The sequence below is a fragment of the Gambusia affinis genome, linkage group LG02 (assembly GCF_019740435.1).
Source record: "Gambusia affinis linkage group LG02, SWU_Gaff_1.0, whole genome shotgun sequence".
In the NCBI taxonomy this organism is placed as follows: domain Eukaryota; kingdom Metazoa; phylum Chordata; class Actinopteri; order Cyprinodontiformes; family Poeciliidae; genus Gambusia; species Gambusia affinis.
The window spans coordinates 19,462,764-19,482,919 of NC_057869.1; the positions used below are offsets into that span (position 1 = coordinate 19,462,764).

Consider the following 20,156-nt stretch of genomic DNA (forward strand, 5'->3'; position numbering starts at 1 on the left):
TCCTAAAGCTCGGGAAAAACTGAAGTTAAGTTAATTAAGTCCTAAAATGTAAGTTGGTTTAGGAATTATTATACATGATGGAGGTCAGACTGTCAACAAATGACAAACCCGCTATTTTTATTATTATTTTTTTTTTCCCTTCCATCAGAAACTTACAAATTCACACCTATAAATGTGCTTATTTTTTTATTCGTGTTGAGTGTATTGTTAGATGTGGATGTTTATCGATCTTTGTGAAGTACACATAAACACAAACCACAGTCTCTGAATTTCATGTAGGTGTGCTGCAATGTCTAAAAATAAGAAAATAGGAGGTCAGATGGTCTGACAGAATAAAGTAGAGATTGACACAGTTGCATCACCGTTTCAGTAACTGGAAAGATGTGTAACAAAACAAGCTGTTTTGTGCAATAGTTTCACTGTTTCTACACTTTTACAGCTTAAGTTGTTCATTGGTGGCAAATGCTGTCCAATAGTCAAATTATACTTTTAGAGAATCCTAAATAAAACATTGAAATTAAAAAGATTAAACTGCAAGGGTGCCTTGCAAATAAAAGGACCCATGTACCCTTTCACTGCAAAAACTTAAAGGATACTTAAAAAAAACAAACGCTAAATAAATTTAGAACCTCTTCACTCTCAACAACTGGATCTGTTATCATCTCTGAACAGCTTTACTTTTTACTTGAATGTCTTTTTTCGTCCTCTTCTGTCCCCATTTTTTTTTTTTTTTTTTATACTTTATTTTTGGTAAAGTTTTTATACATAGCAAAACAACACATACACACAAAAATCAAATAAAATGAAATAAAAGAAAAAAAAAAAATCACAAGTACAGTGAACAGCAATCTGAACAGAGAGGTCACCAAGGGGGGGGTGAAGACAGCAATACATCACAAAAAATTTAACTTAAAACAGAGATTTTAGGTGTACAGATTACAGTGCTTGTAGAGTTCCATGAAGAGTCAAACAGGTGAGAGTTTATTTGCGGACTTACCAAGTCCTTACAGTACCCAGAATAATGAAGTTAACAATAACTCAATTTACTTTCGAATTCCTATACATTAACCATTTCGACCAACATTTTTGGAATTTGTTTTCCTGGAGTCTAATAGAGAAGGTAAGCATTTCCATTTCACGTATTTCTTCAACAATGGCTGACCAGTCACACAACGTCGGTGCGCTCCCACTGAGCCACCTTCTTGTTATTGATTTCTTTCCTGCTATCAGTATTATTTTCAGAAGGTACTTATCTTGAGTGTTGAGTTCATTTGGTAAATTACTTAGGTATATAGTTTTAAATTCGCACTCAATTTCGAAACCAAGAATTGCTCTTATCTCTTTGGCTACCTTCAGCCAGAAGGAATGAATCAATGGGCAGCCCCAGAAAATATGAAAGTGGTCAGCCATTACACTGTTACATTGTCTCCAACAATGCCCAGATTCAGATCTGCCAGTCTGAGAAAATGTCCTTTTGGGGGTTATAAAAAACCTAACAATATTCTTCCACGAGAATTCCCTCCAGTGACCTGAGTTAGTGGTGGTTGAGTTTGTTTGGCATATGTTGAGCCACTCATCCTCCGTCAGCGTTATTTTAGCCTCTCTTTCCCATGTATTTTTAATATATAATGTAGATGTTTTTTTATTATTTTCTAAGCGCACATATAGTCTGGACAGCCTCTTCTTATAAGATTTACCTTTATAAGCATCGATAAAGATATTAATGAGGTCCTGATCATTTTTTTCCAACCATTTAATGTTCTTATTAAAGTGATGCCTGAGCTGCAAGTATCTGAAAAAGTCTCGTTTGTCAAGGTCAAATTTTTCCTGCAGTTGTTGGAAACTTTCCAGATCAGTACCAGAAGAAATCATGCAGTATGAAGTCAAGCCTTTTCTGGTTAGTTGATTGAATTTTGAGTCAAGTTGTGCTGGTACAAAGTCCCTATCGTTCGATCCATCTTAATATCCTAGTTTTCCTTTCCAAAAGTGGGTTTTGGAACTCTCTAAACCAAATACTGAGAGGGACTTTTGTGGCAACACACAACTCATCTGCATATTTAGTCTTGAGGTGTTTATCCCCCAGCAGGGCCTGCAGGGGGATGTCAATTTGACTTAATTCTAGTTCTTTCCATTTTGCTTCATACCCTCTTCACACCAGTAAACTGCAAATTGAAGTTGTGCTGCTCTGTAATAATTTTCCAAACATGGGAGTGACATTCCTCCTTTATCTCTTGGTAACTGTAACGTTTTATAGCGTACCCTTGGTTTCTTATTCTGCCATATAAACCTGGAAATGATCCGGTTCCACTCGTTAAACTGCTTGGGGGGAATTTCTATTGGTAAAGATTGAAAAAGGAACAACAGTTGAGGTAAAATTATCATTTTATGGTTTCTATTCGGTTGTACAAATCGAGCATCAGGGGAGCCCATTTGTCCAGATTATTTTTAACTTTATTAGTCATAGCACCATAATTAGCTTTGTATATTTTGTTTATGTTTCTAGTAATATTTACACCTAAATATTTCATGGTTCTTGTTTTCCAATTAAATTTGAACTGGTTACTTATTTCCTCTCGGGGTGAGTAGTTAAAGCACAGGGTCTGAGTTTTTCCAATATTTAATTTATAACCTGAATGAAGTCCAAACTGGTGGAGGCAGGACATGAGGTTGGATAGACTGGCATCTGGATCTGATAAGGTCACCAGGACATCATCAGCATATAGACATAATTTGTATTCTCTTCCCTTAAATATGATTCCCTTAATTTCTGGGTCTTCCCTAATCTTTTGAGCAAGTGGTTCTATAAAAAGTGCAAAGAGGATTGGGCTCAGAGGACATCCTTGCCTGCAGCCTCGTTCCAGAGGAATTGTACCTGAAAGGCCTCCATTTATTTTGATCCGGGCTTCTGGTGAACTATATAGTGATTTTAAACAATTTATAATTGTATTATTAAAACCAAATCGCTGCAGAACCAAATATAAGTAATCCCATCACAGAATCAAAGGCTTTTTCAGCATCAAAACTGATTGCTAAAGATTTCAAATTATTTCTGCTCATAAAGTCGAACAGGTGTAACGCTCGCCTCACATTATCCTGAGTACGTCTATTTTGATAAAACCTGTCTGGTCTGTATCAATCAGTTCGGGAATAATATTTTCTAGTCTACTGACAATTATTGAAGTGAATATTTTGTAATCAATGTTCAAGATCGAAATGTATGAGCTACACTCACTTTTATCCTTTCCTGGTTTTGGTATAATGGATATTATTGCTTGTTTCCAGGATGGTGGAGTTTCCCTTTAAGCACCTGATTAAAACACTTTAACAGCAGAGGTTTTATAGATCTCCTAAATATTTTATACCATTCAGCTGGTAATCCGTCTCCTCCAGGTGACTTACTTGCTTTCAATTTTGAGATGGCTTTATCAACTTCTTCTGGCGTGATATCTGCTGAAATCCACTTATTTTGCTCAATGCCAATTGAGGGGAGATCAAGGAGTCTAGAAACTGTTTTACTGAGGAAAGCTCAGTTAATTCAGGTTGACTATATAAGTTCCTGTAGTATATTTCAAATGAATTATGTATTTCGTCCGGGGAGAAACACATCTGGTTGGAAGTAGGGTTTTTAATTTTAAAGATGGATCTGTCTAATTGTTGTTGTTTTAGTCGCCAGGCTAATATTTTTTCGCTCGAGGTCCATTTTCGTAATACGTTTGTTTAATATATTTGAGATTAAGTGTCACTTTGTCATTGAGCTTCTGATTTAGGTCGACTTTTAATGCAGCTATTTGCTGTAGTAGAGCAGGGTCTTTGGTTTCAATATGTTTCTGCTCTAAAATGTTTAGTTGTTTAGTCAGGTCACTGAATTGCTCAGATTTTTCTTTCTTCTTCCTTGATGCCCACATTATTATTTTTCCACGCAGTACTGCTTTTGCCGCATCCCATAATATACTTGGAGACAATTCTTCGCTGTTATTGAATTCTACATATTCTGTAAATTCTTTGTTAACGAATTCCTCAAATTTGTTATCATTCAACAGAGCTGTATTAAGTCTCCATATTGTTGTTTTAGGGTGAGTATCTAAATATAGTTTCAAATATACACCAGAGTGATCTGACACATCCCTAGTACCAATAGTACAGTCTAGGACCCTATATCTGTCTGCTCTAAATAGGAAAAAGTAATCAATTCTTGAGTAAACGCCATGAGGGTGGGAGAAAAAGGTGAACTTCTTAGCCAGGGTGGCATTCCTCCAGACATCCAATAAGCCAATCCTTTTAATCATTTTGTTTATATACAGGGATTCTGAGTTGATTTTCTTTGAAGGGTTTGAGGAATCCAGGGAAGGATGCAGTTGTGCATTCCAGTCCCCTCCACATATCAAAACGCCAGATGTTTCAGTCAATATAAGATCAAATATTTTATCAATAAATGTTTTGTCATGTCCTGGAGGTCTATATCGTTAAGTAAAGTTACTTCATTTGAGTCTAATGTTCCCCTCACCAAAATAAAACGGCCTTCTTTGTCTGTAATTTGTTTGGAAACCTGGAAGTCCACATTATTTGCAATTAATATTGCCACGCCCCTGGTGTTTCCACTTGAGTGGGAGGAATAAAATGTCTTTCTAAACCCCATTTTTTTAAACTTTTCGTGATCTGCTTTTGTTAAATGGGTTTCTTGCCAGAAGATAATTTGTTGTTGTTCTCTCTTCATCTTAGCTATGAGTTTTCCTCTTTTAATTGGATTCTGTAACCCGTGAACATTAATAGTTATAAATTTATATTGCTGTTGGAGCATAAATCATAAAGTGGATAAAACCCTCTAACTTGCATCCAAGGTGACCTCAACAATGAAACATTTGTAAAAATCATAAACAAAGAACCTGGAACTTGAAGGCATACTAAAGGAACGACTTCCAAAACAAAATGACTCATTACAGAGTCCCGGGTGAAGAGAAAAATCCCCATGAGACTCTGTCCATGGGGGGTCTCTCCAGTGCAAACTGACATCGCTCGGTATGAGTTTAAGCTCAGTGCACAATCAGAGCCCTTGAACCGGCTCCCATAACTACGGTCATGTGTTGTCTATTATTTAATCTGTAACGTATTTCTCTTTAACATTAGCGAAGGTTGGATAAAGAGTTATTATAATTATGTCTGACAGTGTCTCTAGACAAAGATATTCAATTCTTAGTCCGCACGCTGGATTTTTTCAGTGTGATTGCATTATCTTACTGCATGATTTTTAACGGCGCTTAACTTGGAGAAGCGGCATCAACTCCCGATTCATGACGAAATCCGCTGAGTTTTTTCCGTGCCCTCTCTCCGTGTGCATCGGGGTTCCGTCTTTTGGCCTCCGCCATCACCCAGGACAGTCTGTCCATTATCTCCATCGGCGCCGCCGGGGGGGAACCATCGTTGCTATTGCAGTCGGGAGCGAAACCTCTCTTCTGTAGGTCTCTCAAGGCGTCCGCCGCGCTGTTATATGTGACCGGGCCACCGTCAAAAAACACACGAAGCTTCGCTGGTTGCGGGGTTTGGAAGCGGAGACCTTTTTCTTTCAGAAGTTTTCTGATAGGGGCATAAGCTTTCCTCTTCTTTTGGGTCTCTGTCGGATAGTCCTGGTCAAAATAAACCCGCTGCTGGTTGAGGTGTATCTCTTTTCTTCCACGCGCGCCAAGCACCAAATCCCTGGTTCTGAATGCCAGAAAGGAGACCACCACGGAGCGGGGGTTCGCATTCGGCGGTGGTTTGGGACCCAGAGCCCGGTGGCAGCGTTGTATAGCTAGGTCAATATCCTGGAGTGACAGCTCAGCCTTAATGAAACCGACCATAAACTCCAGTAAATTGTCTCCCTCTGTGTCCTCCGGAATCCCATACACACGGATGTTGTTTCTACGTGAGCGTGCTTCTAAATCAGTCAGTTTGGCTTGAATTTTATCTTGATTGCTTATGGTTTGAGACAGCACCTCTTTCACCGCTGCGGTCCACTCCTCCATTTCTGCCACACGTTTTAACGACTCCTCCGTTCTCTCTTGGTTCTCTTTTATGTCCGACACGATTTCATTTAGTCTTCCATTAATCTCCTCTTGAAAACGTCTAAAATCTCTCTTCATGTCAGCAGAGAAGTCGTCACGAAAGCAGCGAAGCTCTTCTTTCACGTCTGCACGGATAGCTACGATCTCTTTGTGGATAGCTCCGATGCTAGCTTGAAGCCCTTCCATAGCCATGTGCTCGTCACTTACGCCTTCGTCGAATAGTGTTTTAAAAGTTCTCTCGTCCGTTTCTTGTATTTGTTTTGATTTACCGTTACCTTTTGATGGCTTTCCCCTTTTCATCATAAAATATCCGTTTTTAGAGGGTTAATTCAGCTCTGGCAAAGGGGAATTGGACGACCGAGTTGGGAGCTCTGGTTCAACGCGTCCGCTCACCTCAGCGCCATAACCGGAAGTCTTCTGTCCCCATTTTTAACTTTAACAAGATTAAGTTTATTTTAGATATCCGGCAAAATGTAAATAAAACCACAGGAAAACAAGAAACTTTTCCGAAAATAAAAATCTTGCCATTGATTTATGTCTGGCAGAGAGTTTTGCCTTAGCTTTTTACTCCACTGCTATTCTACAAACGCTAGGAGATAATCAGTCATTGAAGAATGCTCTTCATGCATCCCATCATGGCCTCTTAGACGACAAAGCAAAACCAATATTGAAAACCAATGGACACACTCACTACATAAAAGGTTACAACATAACCATCAAACATAACTAGATTGATCCACAATCTAGTTATGTTTAAAGCAAACGTTAATGGGGAGTTTGAAGAAATATTTTTCTAACTTCTTCCAGAGGTTAGTTGTGCTGAAGAAAAATGTCCATCATACTCAAATACTGCTACGTAGAACCACATCTCTTCATCTACTTCTGCTTCTTGATATCTTTATATTAGTTAACATGTTCTTCAGCCACCATCCATTAGCATGCTAGTGAACAGGAGTTTGAGGTGAAAATGTGTTGTGGACTTTAGAGGACCAAAATAAAAGGGATAGAAAACCAAAATTAGGGCAAAAAATGTAAAAGAAATAAGAAAATGGCAGGAGATTTAGATAATACAGAAGATGGATTGAAAGAGTATGAAATAATCCTGCATGCTTACATGTCGACATGGGAAACATGACCTAGAAAGCAATACTATTGTTAACAGGATTTAAAACGGCACAAATATGCAGCAAATTTAGGCCAGTCTGATGATTTACCGTAAATATGTGGAATTTAATTTATAAATTACTGTGAATAAAGTGTTTGTTTCTTTGTTTTGCTTCACATGGTTGCTTGTGTGCATAAAAAAGAAAATAAAGCAGGTGTTAGGATGAGGGAGAGGACGGCTTCGGCTCACTCCTCTTGGAAGAGTGGTTCCTGTGGTTGCTATTGATCTGTCTTAACCTACTTAAAGATGAGACAGGAACACACCGACTGAAACAGGCACAAGCTCATTCCTGCACGCACACCAACACACACACACACACACCCACACAACCGAGGCCGCAGAAACATCAATACAACCGCAGACTTCTTAAAGACAACCCTAATAATCACCTGAGAGGAATCAAACAGTCTGCTCAGTTTTTGCCAAACAACAAATAAACAAAACAGAACCACAACAAGAGAGCAGACAGAGGATTACCCAATCCACTTGCAAGCTAATTAGCTTTACCTGCACAATAGTTGTTGACTGGGGATGGAGATGGTGAGGAAGGAGAAGGAGAGAGGATGACAGGCAAAGGCAGGGGAAGAGAGGAATCAACACGAGTCTGACCTCATTTTTAGACCTAGCTTTTGTTTGTGAGAGTGAGGGAGGTGAAGTTGGGATTGAGGGGTTTTACCTGACATGACAACAGAGAAAACTGCTTGTGATAAACAAAACACACAAAGTGGAAATGCTCGAGGATGGGTCCTTAAAAATTTTATGACATAAAACGGAGTGGCATGAGATGAACCCACTTCTGTATGCAAACACAACGTACAAGTGATAGTCTGTGAGGTGATGTTTTATTAGGAAGCACCGATCGCATTTTCTCCTTAGGATTAATGTTGTTACAGCTAAAGAATTGAAATACAGATGGTTTTAGAGAGTGCAGCAGCTGAATGACAACAGTAGTGGTTATATAACAAATCATCACTCATTCAACACTTTTACCTCTACAGAAAGAGTTCAAGTTATACATTTATATAGCACTTCTATTGTGATCACGCTTTCCTCTGAGGTTGAAGAGACTGAACTTTTACTGGAATTTTAGAAATATTCCATATTGAAAACGTTTCTCAGACATTATGTGAACATATGGGATTTAAGTAGGACAGATGTAAACATTTTGCTTTGTCACAGGCAGACATGAATGAAAAAATCCTACTTATTTGGAAGTAAAACTTAATCAGGTTTTAAGTAATTTCATTTAATCAATCATTTCCATGAACATGAATGTTGAGTTAAAGATTCCTCAATACGCGAGCCCACAAATTCAAAGGTTAAACTATGTGATGGACTATCTCACATTATGGTAAATCTGCTTCTCTATAAGCCTTTCTTTTTTTTAAACTTTTATTTCTAGAACCTTTTAAATGTTCTGAAGACAATTTGTTCAACAGTAAAGAAGAAGACATAAACAATGCTCTATACTTTTAATTTTTTATGAATGAATCTACAAAACTACAAATGCAAGCATTCGAGGAACTTTGCATGTCTAAAAAAAAATGCAATTAAAAACGCATGTGGACGCAACCAAGCGTCCGTACCTGCGATCCGCGGGCCCTTCAGAGGGTTGGACAGTGCCATGCCGATCTCGGTCATGCCGTAGCGTTCCAGCAGCATGTGTCCTGTGATCTCCTCCCAGCGCTGCAGGGTGGGCAGAGGCAGAGCAGCTGAGCCTGAAACCATCAATCTGATAGAGGGGAAAAAACAGAAACCTCCAAATAAAGCTATCGATTTCTCAGGGGGAAAGACATATAAATTACAGCAGGACAAGGAATAAAATATTGTCAGCAGAAAGGCAATAAAATAAAATGAAATCAGTAGAAACAACACAACCACTAAAAACAAATAACCAAACAGTATGGATGCACTATGGATTTCATAAAAAGAGCCTAAGTCTTAGTACAAAAGCTAATAGCGTGTACTGTACACACAGCGTTAAGAGTAACAGTATACTAGTAATTGTTTCCCCTTTAATCCCAGTGTCTGTCAATGTGCCTGCAGCAGCTGTTTTGATGAAGGCTCATTGAAACAGTTTAAGGATCTTTACAACCCTTAAATTAACTGGAAGCACCAATTAATGGCAAAATGTCACCCTGACTGTGCAGTAAATCCACCAAAACTAAATCAGCTCAAGTATCTAAGAAGTTAAAAAAGATGACAAACTTTGACTCAATGCTGGGCATACTACTGTAATGTCTGGACAATAAGCCGCTACTTTTTGCACATGCTTTGAATACTGTGATACGGCTGACATGCAGCCCTTTACCAACAGGTTTGGAAAGACTGGACTACTGCATGATGAAGAGGACAGGACAAGCTAATGGGCGAAGTTGTCCCGAGATGAAAGTGACATTGAGAGCGACAACAAAAGGGAGCCTAAAGAAATGTGTGTGAGTCTGTTGAGTTCTGATACTGAAGAAGAACAACTTTAGTGGTTTTATTAGTCTGGTAGGCTACTGTATTATTTTAATAGTCTTTAGTAGTCTACAGATTATTCTACTGAACAACAAACTTCACAATATTGCATATTTCTGTTTAGAGTTAGAGAGACATGATTGTCTCCCAAAAAAGATCTACAAAGTACACTAAGATAATATTTTCTATGTTGAACCATATTAATTTATAATAGATAAAAAAAAGAAAAAACACAACTGACTCTAACCCAGTAGCATTCACAAATACTAAGCTAAAAACTGTGGAAGAGTGTAAAAATGGTGAATAAAACAGCAATGATTTGAAAATATCTTGAATCTTAAGTTTAAGTAAAAATAGGACGGACTTATTTTTGGTGTTTTCCTAAAATACATTTTTAGTAATGTGAAAAAACAGACTACAAACGAAATATTATACAGAGAAATACAGATCACAAAAACATTAATTACACTTTTGTAAGTTAAGTGGATATAAAATGGGGGAAACAAATATTTCAACAACAAACCAGTAAATTGTTTATTCCTATGCTATGCAGACACCCAGTCTGCACCAGTGAAGATTCAGTCATCTCTGCTTGCTGAATGCTTGGAGTGGCTGACATGCCAGCGGCAGTCCAACCTTTTTCTGATTAACTACAAAATAACTAATTGACCACTTGAGGGCACTCAGACACTGTGGATGGGACATTGACCTTTCAGTCACTGATAAGCTTACGATCAATTAGCCAGAAAGAAGAAAAAGCATGGCGAGACCACAGAAAAACATAAAAGATTTTGTCTTCATGGAGAAGTGCAGTATTTAGTTTGTAGCTAATTCTCACACAGGTGAATTGCTATATACAGAGGAGGCATCATTAAATATGACAGGACTGGATCGTTCATTAATTGTTCTCGATTCCTTCAAATTTGGACCAAGATAACAATAATTTTATATTAACCAATGTAAAAAGACAAGAAATTGTGTGAAAGCAGCTTTATATTTTCTACAACCTTCCAACTTTTTTGGATAATAATCAGTTTTAGACGATCCCAAGATAAGTACCTGATTCTCTCCTTGCAAACTGCTTTGACAAAATCCTTGACATGAGGCTGTGTGAAGTGCTGATCATAGTACTGGATGAGCTTTGAGTAAATAGTTGGCACGGCCATGAACACATTAACCACTGGAGCCTTGAAGCTCAGGAGCATCTCCCACACCTGGGGACACAGGGAGAGAACGAGTCAGACAGAGATAAGGTGAAAGCATTGCTGAAAAGGAAGAAAAGGAAAATGATAAGGAAAGGTTAAGAGAGAAGCAGCGACTGCAACAAAGGGGCAATGAAAACTAAATTATAACATCCAGATTTATTCCATTAGTGCTGCAGAAAAAAAAAAAGACTTTTTTTTTTCCCCTTTCATTTGATGTAAATGGCAGAGTAAAGTCCACGGCAGCCTCATATTAAACCTGTCAACACAATGTCAGAAAAAGACAAAAAAAGTCAAGCTTGGTAAAGGTCAGGAGGAGGGAAAACGCCAACTGCTGAAGGGCAGAGCAGCAACAACGACCAAAACAAAGACCTGCTGTACCGCCACTTTCGACAAATGGGTGAAGTTAAGAATGTCTGCATTTTAACATAAAAAGAAAATCTGTCATAATGCAAACTAAAAAGCAATAATTTAGATGTTAAAGAACAGACGCCTCAAAAATAACCACTTACTAGAGGCTTTTTATGAGGTTTGTAGGCTGAAAAGCAGCTTATTTACTCTGTGAATTTTGTCGGACCACTTATTGAATTCATAATGATGTTAGAATAATTTACCCATAAATCAACAGTTTAATTATTCCAGTCCCTATATTATCTAATCAGGGTGGTTTCATTATGATATTTAAGCATCAGAGAACACAATTGTACCAGAAACAAGTATTGATATCTTTTTTACACTCACAAATATCATAATTTCTTTTTCATGTGAGCGTTGATGGCTAAACGGCGACATGATTTAAACTTGGGTGTAAAAATCCTGAACCACATAATTAACTGCGAAGCATCACTATAACATTTAAAATACACCCACTAAAGGTTTGGCTATCCATTCATCTTCATCACTCATGGCAGTCATTTTGTAGCTGTCCACAAAAATCCCTTTATAACGTTAATGGAGGACATACACATTTTGAAATGCCTTTTGAATATGACAAAAGATCACTTTTTTTCAAGTGTACCCTGAACTTCTGTGAGGATCCATCAGCGCAGGAGATGGAAGGACAAGACGAAGAAAAAGCTTCTCTGAAGTTTCTCTCCTTCTATAGGAGAAAAATGCTCCTCCTTCACTCCCCTCTCACTTCACTTTACTTATCTTCACTTCTTCTGTGTTCATTCTGCTTTAATTTCCCAAGTGCTTCATCTTCATTCCCCACTCCCTTCCCTGACCCCACATCCTTCCCTCATATTTTTTTTTTCTCTTGCTATCTAGCATTCAGTTACCTTCTCTCTACATTTTGTAATTTCTTGCTCCGCTGCCCCTGCAGTCTCTCCCATATACATACCTGGATATGTACTCACACAGAGAAAAATGCAGACTCTCCTATCATCACTTCCACTTTCAGTGACACCAGATACTCTGTAATGTGCTTCCACTTTTTCCTTCAAATAACCTCATCATTGACTCACCTAGTCTATTATCCATGAAACTTCACCTGAGTTTCTTGTTTTTTGCTTTAACTTCTAATAAACGGCTATAACAAAACACATGAAGAATAAGAAATATTGATGACATCATCAGAAGCTTATCTAATAGCTGGAGAGCATCAAGACTAAAACTGTTCTCATACAGAGAGAAGAATTATTAAGTGAGCGTGCTCTGACCGCTCTGGGTGGTGTCTATCAAGTGCACTGAAGCGCTACCACCAAGTTCACTCCAGAGGGGAGGGGAAAGTAATTTATGTCTATCAAGGAGTTGGTCTCCACCTAGGGAACGAGATCTACTGAAAACCCAAAGCTGCAGCCTGCATCCTAAACAACACTGCCTTGTTGAAAGCTCAGCTTTGAAGGTGGGAGCCCAATTCAACTCAATATCAGTTCACCGAAAACTTGACCTGTTCTAGGACAAGCTGCCACAGTTTGGAATAATGTTTTATACTTGCTACTTTAGATTTAACCAAAAATGTTAAGCACTTTAGAAATGATCAGTCTTTCTAATTTTCTCGACTGATCTGAAGATGCAAAGTTGCAAGGAGTATTTGTGGAACTTTCAAGATCGGCTTTATGGTATCCATTTTAATAAAGACTGTCACTGTCTGGCAATCAGGATTGTTGTCCGAGTATCCAGAAGAATCCATAAAAAAGCACTTCATTTATTTTTTTGGTGTTAGTAAAAAAATCCACAATCTATTTATATTCTCTGGGAATTAAGGAACCTGCTTGACAAAATCAATGTTTGATGTGAAACCCAGAACAGTTGAATGTAGAAAATTTCAAATTGTCCAAACTTGAATAGGTCAGACCATGAACAAAAATTGGAAAGCGGCGTTGGCCAATAAAGGCTTAACGTCTACATCTAGAGAAACTTCTATATTTGGATTCAAACAGTTGTTTTTTTTTTTATGGGTTTTGTGATCAACCAAAGCCATGAACATCAACACATTGAAACTCTCAGTCATGGTTAGTAAGATTGGAAAAGATGAATATCTGAACTAAAACATTAAAACTTGACAGACTCACCGCAATTTATCAATTGTAGTTAAATTTTTCTGCAACAAAAAAAACCTTATAATGTATTTAAAGACGACTATAAAGGACTGCAAAAGAATAACTTTTAATTGGATATTTAAAAATGTACTCTCCTAGTGGCATAATATGTCAAATATTTTGCTGCCTTGCACAAAATGAATGCTGCTCTCTTTAACTTAACACTGAAACTGAACTGGGCACTGTGATCAGACCTCCAGTCCAGCTCTGAGGGACAGTATACAAAATATAGTTTCAGACATATAAACTTGAGTTGAACTGCAGAAGGAGCAGCTCAGGGTTTCCAGGCTGAGTGCTCATCAATCATTCATCAAGGCTACTTTGTAAAAAGTCGTTGCTCTTAGGAATGCTTTGCACCGACTCCTTATCTCTGCGTCTTCTGGAATTTCTTACATCTCAGCACCTGCTGTGACTATTATAAAAGGTGCTGTTATCATCAGTCTGTTCTGTGACAGTACATTTGTTTTATTTAATTACAAAATAACACACAGTTGGAATTTTTTTTTTTTTTTTTTTCAAATATAATTATTATTTCTAAGTTAAAATGGACTAAATTTAATAGATCACTCTGCTGCTCAGGTTAGCCTTCAAAGAGCTCACAGCATACAGAAGACTATTGTTCTCATTATCAAAGTACTGGAACTTCATGAGGGAATAAAAGTCTTTTTTTTTCTGTGAAGAAAAAACAAACATGCAGGTTTAGTTTTGGTCGGGAGAAAAAACTGATCTCTGCAACCGTGTTTCTATGAGCCAAGCCTTTTCTTTTTTGGCTATTTCAATAAAGAATTACGCTTGTATTTATCAGAAAGGATGCAAGTAACCTATTTTAAACCAACTCTTAACCACACACACATACCTCACCCCTCTTTCAGGGCCAAATAAGCACTATCATCCTTCAATGTCATCTCATCGATTGATCTGCTGCTTAAGCCCCTGCCGTGAGTCGGCATTGGTCACATACAAAGCCACACAGGGCAATTCATCACTGAGCACCGACCGCTTAGTTTGACAGTCAGGAGGAGAGCAGGAGGAGAAGGGAAAAGAGGAGATGACTATAAAGGGAAGAGGGAGAAGAGATGAAACAAGGACAAGTAGAAAAAAAAAATGAAAACAGGGAGATTGAAAAATGAAGAGTGAAAAACAAAGAATGACAGAGAAAGACCCGATATGAAAATATTTGAGAATGCTTAAAAGCAGAATTATATAACAGCGCACAGAGAGGTTCAGACCTTCTGGGGCTGGAATTCAGAAAGCATGACGCAGGTGGCTCCAACCCACAGGGGGCACAGCAGCTTGTTAACGATGCCGTGAACGTGGTGGAGTGGCAAGGTGTGGAGGATGACGTCATCTTTAGACCACGCCCACTCGGAAACCAAACACTGGACCTAAGGCGGAAGAGAGGAAGAAAATCAGCATGTAATGATTCATTTCAAAGCCACAGACATTTACAACACTAACCCCATGTAAGGTGGCATACATGAAAGAAAATAGCGCACAAATGCTTTGATATCAACTAGAAGAGATTAACAGCTTACATGCATTACTCTCATTGGTCTTTAAAAAAATCCTACATATATCTAAGAGACAAGTGTGCGTTCAGCATTCATGTGGATGAACAGAATAAACTTCATTTACAATAGAGAGTGAACGCTCTCTATTGCTGCATCTTAAAAATGCTTTCAAGATACATCAGATTTATTTAGTCAACATCTTTGTTGACTAAATAATTGATTCCTTGTAAATGTATCCAGTGGTTTTGATCTCTAATCTCTCTAAACTTCTTCTGTAAATGTACCCAAATTTTATCCGCTGTATGGAGCAACACCAACTCAAAACCACGATCTCGAGGAAGGCTCTCGTTGGAGATTCAATTATTATTTAAACTTTGAAGCAGTTATTTATCACAGGGTTATGTTCAAATAAAGAAAAGATAATAATTAGTGAAGTCAAAACCACAAAAAAGTTGATATTCATCTTTTATGTCATGGAAAGCAAATGACTATACCACTATATTCCAGCATGAAGTCACAACACTGTAACAGCAATAAGAACAAAATTATAACCAAGTATTTTCAAAGCAGTAGTCATAATTTAATTTCTTTAACCTCTGATACTGGCAGCGTAAGCAGTGCATTTGAACTGGAAAACTGAGCTGGTAAAACATCTTCATCTCCTTGTTGCAAGCATAACACTGGTTGTTTTCTACAAGATCTGAATAAAAAAATAGTTGATATTTAAAGAAACACACTTTTCATATTTCTGGATTTTGAGCAACAACTCAAACCATCTAGGTCAAAGTGAAGTATTACACACACTAAAAGGATTAATTTTCAGCAGTTCCTGGTAACATTGATGACATTTTGTGCAACGCCTCATGATGAAGCAGCATCATCATTACATTGTCTCCGTGACTCTTAGTGATTCAAGCAACTTAATTGCAGGTTTTTCAGCCGTCTACTTTTCATTGACGTCAGGACTGTAGATACAAAAGCCAGGAACACTAAACTTAATATTTCTTAATTCAAATTAATTTACCAACAGCACCTTCCAAGAATCCTGACAACCTGATGGCCTTCACTTCCAGGAAATCAATCACTCACTAATTTTTCTGGGACAGTCAGAGACAACCGATGCTCTGCCTCTATTCAGGGTGATTTCATTAAGTAGGTCGCTGGACAAATAGGCCTGATTGGACAAAAATATTCAGATTATTTCACTGTGGACTCTGAATGGTGTAAACACAGAATTCTAATGAGAGTTTCTGAATGTTTGTTTTATTAAAAAAGATGGGAGATATACATAAGTTTTACTCTGAATTGAGCAACTTATGCAAGTTATAAACTAAGGAGATCTGAAGGGACATGGTGTCCCCACCACTGATTTTGCTTCTTAGATAACAATGTTTATAGAGAATTCTGTCAATTATGAAAAAGAATAATTTACATTATAAAACCTATTACATAATCCGTACTGAAATTACAGTGGCTGTAGCACGAGAATCCTGTGATAAACCACAGGAGACAAATCAGTAAAGTAAAAACTATTTCTAATCACGGTTTTCAAAGTTGCATGTGTTTTCTATTAAGTGTTAGTCTTTAACACCATCATTCTGTATTTAGTAATGTTATTTTTTTCTGATATGTTTTGTTGATGATCTGAAACATTTAAAAATGGTAGAGAAAAAGAAAAAAACTTGTGTTTTGACCACACCGATCTAGATCTTACCATCTGCCACTCTAGACAGTGATCTGCAATTCCAGTGCCCCAGTTCAACTTTTCTGCAATTTTAGGATGCGTTACTGCTCTAATATCCCTAATTCAAATGAATGGTTCATGGCCAGGCCTTTGTGAGATCTGCTGACATGCCAAGGAGGCAACTCAGGATTTTGATTCAGGTGTGGGAGCCGAGATGGATCTAAAAATTGCAAGATAGTGGCACTTAAGACACTGGAATTGCTGATTCTTGTTGTAACAAAACAAAAATCGCATTTTCTTTTTAATATAAATTTGTTAATTCTTTTATGATAAAGTCAACTTTAAACTCAAAACAGATTTGTGATAAATGCAATTCAATAAAATAAATAAATAAATAAATAAATAAAAGGTTCATAGGTGACTAGCTACCATTGCTTGGATGCTGCTGTGTGTATGCAGAACCCCTTTGGGACGGCCCGTGGTGCCACTGGTGTAGATGATCATAGCCGGTCGATCAGCCCAGTCCGTGTTGGCGTTCTCCTCTTCTCTTGAAGGTGTGCCAATGTCATCTAAAGTGTCCAGGTCCAATGTAGGCGGGAGCGTCAGACATGGAAGTCCCAGCTTCTGTGCCAGCGGTTCAAGGGTCTCTGCATAAGGATGTGCTGCCACCAGCAGTGAACTCTGGGAATCAGTGATGATGTACTCCAGTTCTGAAAGTGGGTGTTTTCGGTAAAGTGGTACCGCCGTGCCGCCACTCATCCATGTCGCCCACTGTGCCACCACGTAGGACGCATCATTTGGACACAGGAAGGATATTCGTTTTCCGTCAAGACACCCAAAGCCAGAATTTAATGCTGCACTGATTCTACTGGCAAGACTTAAGCTGCTGCAGTACAGCTGCTTGTAGCTGTGACTCCCACTGCTGTCCACGATTGCAAGCGTTTCCCCAAACCCAGGAGCTCTAGTAAAGACAGGCCTTGTATTTGTCCTTGAGGATGGTGCAGTAGTCCATCTGTAAGTGCTTTTTTGAACTGGAAATCCCAGTGACCACCATCCTGGATCTAAAGGGTGGATCTTTTTGGAGTAACTTGCTTTCCAGTGAAGAAAGGTCCACCGCAGAGGGTGTTTGGTGAAGGTAAATAGCTCTGACAGCATGTTTAAAATTTACCCCCTCAAAATCTACAGGGGTTTGCATGTCAAGACAGCTCCATCCACAGCATTGACCATCTAATTGTAATCTCAAACATCAACCTGGAAGATGAGAAGAAAAAAATATTTCTGTTTAGTTTTAGCAGAATTAAAAACATGACTATTTGTTCTGGGTTATTACTAGGTTGATTTCTTCAAAGTACTTTATTGTAAAGACATAAGAGGTATAAAATAAAAACTTGCACATTTTTGGAAACATGAACAGATGATCACAATGAATAACAATGTTTTAATCTTTTTACAAATGAATTCTGTGTGACTGTAGATGCTGTAAGGAGCAAATTAACCAAATAAAGCAAGTTTAATGCACAAAGATATGAGTTATTTTTCCTAGTGTGTTGTTTTGTGGTACTAATAGAATGAATGCGACTTATTTTGTGGATGCCTTTTATTTTTATTTATTTATTTATTTATATTTTGTTTGCTGCAAACCGATTTCCCCTTGGGATGTGAATAAAAAGTTGAAGAGTTGAAGCTCACTCTAACAGCCGTGGAAGCAACAACATAATGTATCAAGACTTCTCGATCGGTTTTATTATTATGCGGTCGCTATTTAACGTGACAGTGAGAAAATAGCACAGGAGTGGCTGCTCCTTTAACCTGTCATTACCACAGCTGTACCCAGTGCAGTTGACACTAGCACGTTTTATCTGATCTAAATACGAACGTAAACAATTATGGAGGACCGAAAGATGTAATTCAGACAGAAAATAAAATCTGAAGATTGCGTAATGATTTCGGAACCGACTTATGATCATATCTCCTGAGACAAATTGTTTATTATTCAATGTTTCACTCCCAACTTACCCCATAGCAAAGTGAAGGACGGTGCAGCGCCAATATGTTGCCGGTAGGAAACAAGCGAACACGGAACCATTCATTTCCAGTGTAAGGAAGTAGCACATAATATTCATGTATTGAGTGAAAAATGATAGATAGATAGATAGATAGATAGATAGATAGATAGATAGATAGATAGATAGATAGATAGATAGATAGATAGATAGATAGATAGATAGATAGATAGATAGATAGATAGATAGATAGATAGATAGATAGATAGATAGATAGATAGATAGATAGATATATAGATATAAAGATAGATAGATAGATAGATAGATAGATAGATAGATAGATAGATAGATAGATAGATAGATAGATAGATAGATAGATAGATAGATAGATAGATAGATAGATAGATAGATAGATAGATAGATAGATAGATAGATAGATAGATAGATAGATAGATAGATAGATTTTTCTTGTTTTTGGATGATTCTGTTCTGATGAAGTGAAACTTAATTTGTTTAGAATACATATTGTAAGTCACTGTATGAAGGTGGCTTATAATGATGCACTAAGACGTTTGTTAAATAAGCCCAGATGGACCAGTGCCAGTGAACTTTTTGTATCTGCTCACGTTAGCACTTTGATGGCTGTTTTAAGAAAGCTTATGTATAAATTTATTTATCGTTTAAACGAGTCTAATAATAGAATTATTCTACTGTTGACTAATGTTAAATATAGTGCAGTAAAATACTCATCTGTACTCTGGGGACATTAGTATGATTGCCTTCTAAATGGTTAGGAGTCATTTTTATTGTACTTTTTATTCTTTTAATGTCTTGTTTTATTTTTTATGTAATTTGGACTCTGAGTCTGTAATAAATCTATCTATCTAGATAGCTAGATAGATAGAAACCGCTGTTTCAATATATGACCTGCCGTAATCTGAGTTTGACCTGACATCCTCAAAAATGAAAGATTGATATCAGCCTAAAAGCTCAAGTCATAGAGGCTTAGATAACAAGTCACATGTATTATGCCTTGCGACTTGATGGTGTATTTTCTTTACTCATTTCTCTTCCTTTCCATAGCAGTGCCTAATTACCAAGTATCACATTCGTTTAATCATTTTCACTTTTTGTCATGTTACAACTGACTTCAATGTGGGTTTTTTTGGCATGTTAGGTGATAAAACAAGACAGAATGAAAAGTGGAAGAAAAGGGCTACATAACTTTCAAAAATGTTTTACCAATAAAAATCAGAAAGCTGATAGTTTGGATGTTTGTGCACCAAACCCTTTTCTTTGATACCCCAAAATAAGATACAATGCCACCAACTGCCTTAAGAAGTGAAGTACATCTGATCAATAAAGGGTTTGCTGGAGAACAGAAGTAAACAAACATGATTATGTGGATCAAGAAACAGTGTCTAGGAAAAAGTTGTTTAAAATTGGCTAAGAAATAAAACAATGTCCCAAATTATACAAATTTTTATTTCAATTAAACTTTCAAAAATGGAAAGATAATGCAAGAAGCCTTGAAAAACAAAACGTTTTGG

The 20,156-nt window shown here is 37.5% G+C and overlaps 1 protein-coding gene across 1 annotated transcript in view; it reads right to left on the reverse strand.

The window, feature by feature from the left end:
- Positions 1 to 18,697, reverse strand: part of acsf3 (acyl-CoA synthetase family member 3) — a 37,874-nt gene extending 19,177 nt beyond the window's left edge. The window contains exons 1-5 of the mRNA XM_044101095.1: positions 18,620 to 18,697; positions 17,033 to 17,854; positions 14,638 to 14,793; positions 10,723 to 10,877; positions 8,790 to 8,935 (exon numbers count right to left, since the gene is read on the reverse strand). Coding sequence (XP_043957030.1) covers positions 8,790 to 8,935; positions 10,723 to 10,877; positions 14,638 to 14,793; positions 17,033 to 17,758 — 1,183 coding nt within the window. The 5' untranslated portion in view covers positions 17,759 to 17,854; positions 18,620 to 18,697. The remainder of the gene's footprint in view (positions 1 to 8,789; positions 8,936 to 10,722; positions 10,878 to 14,637; positions 14,794 to 17,032; positions 17,855 to 18,619) is intronic.
- Between the last annotated feature and the right edge of the window lie 1,459 nt (positions 18,698 to 20,156).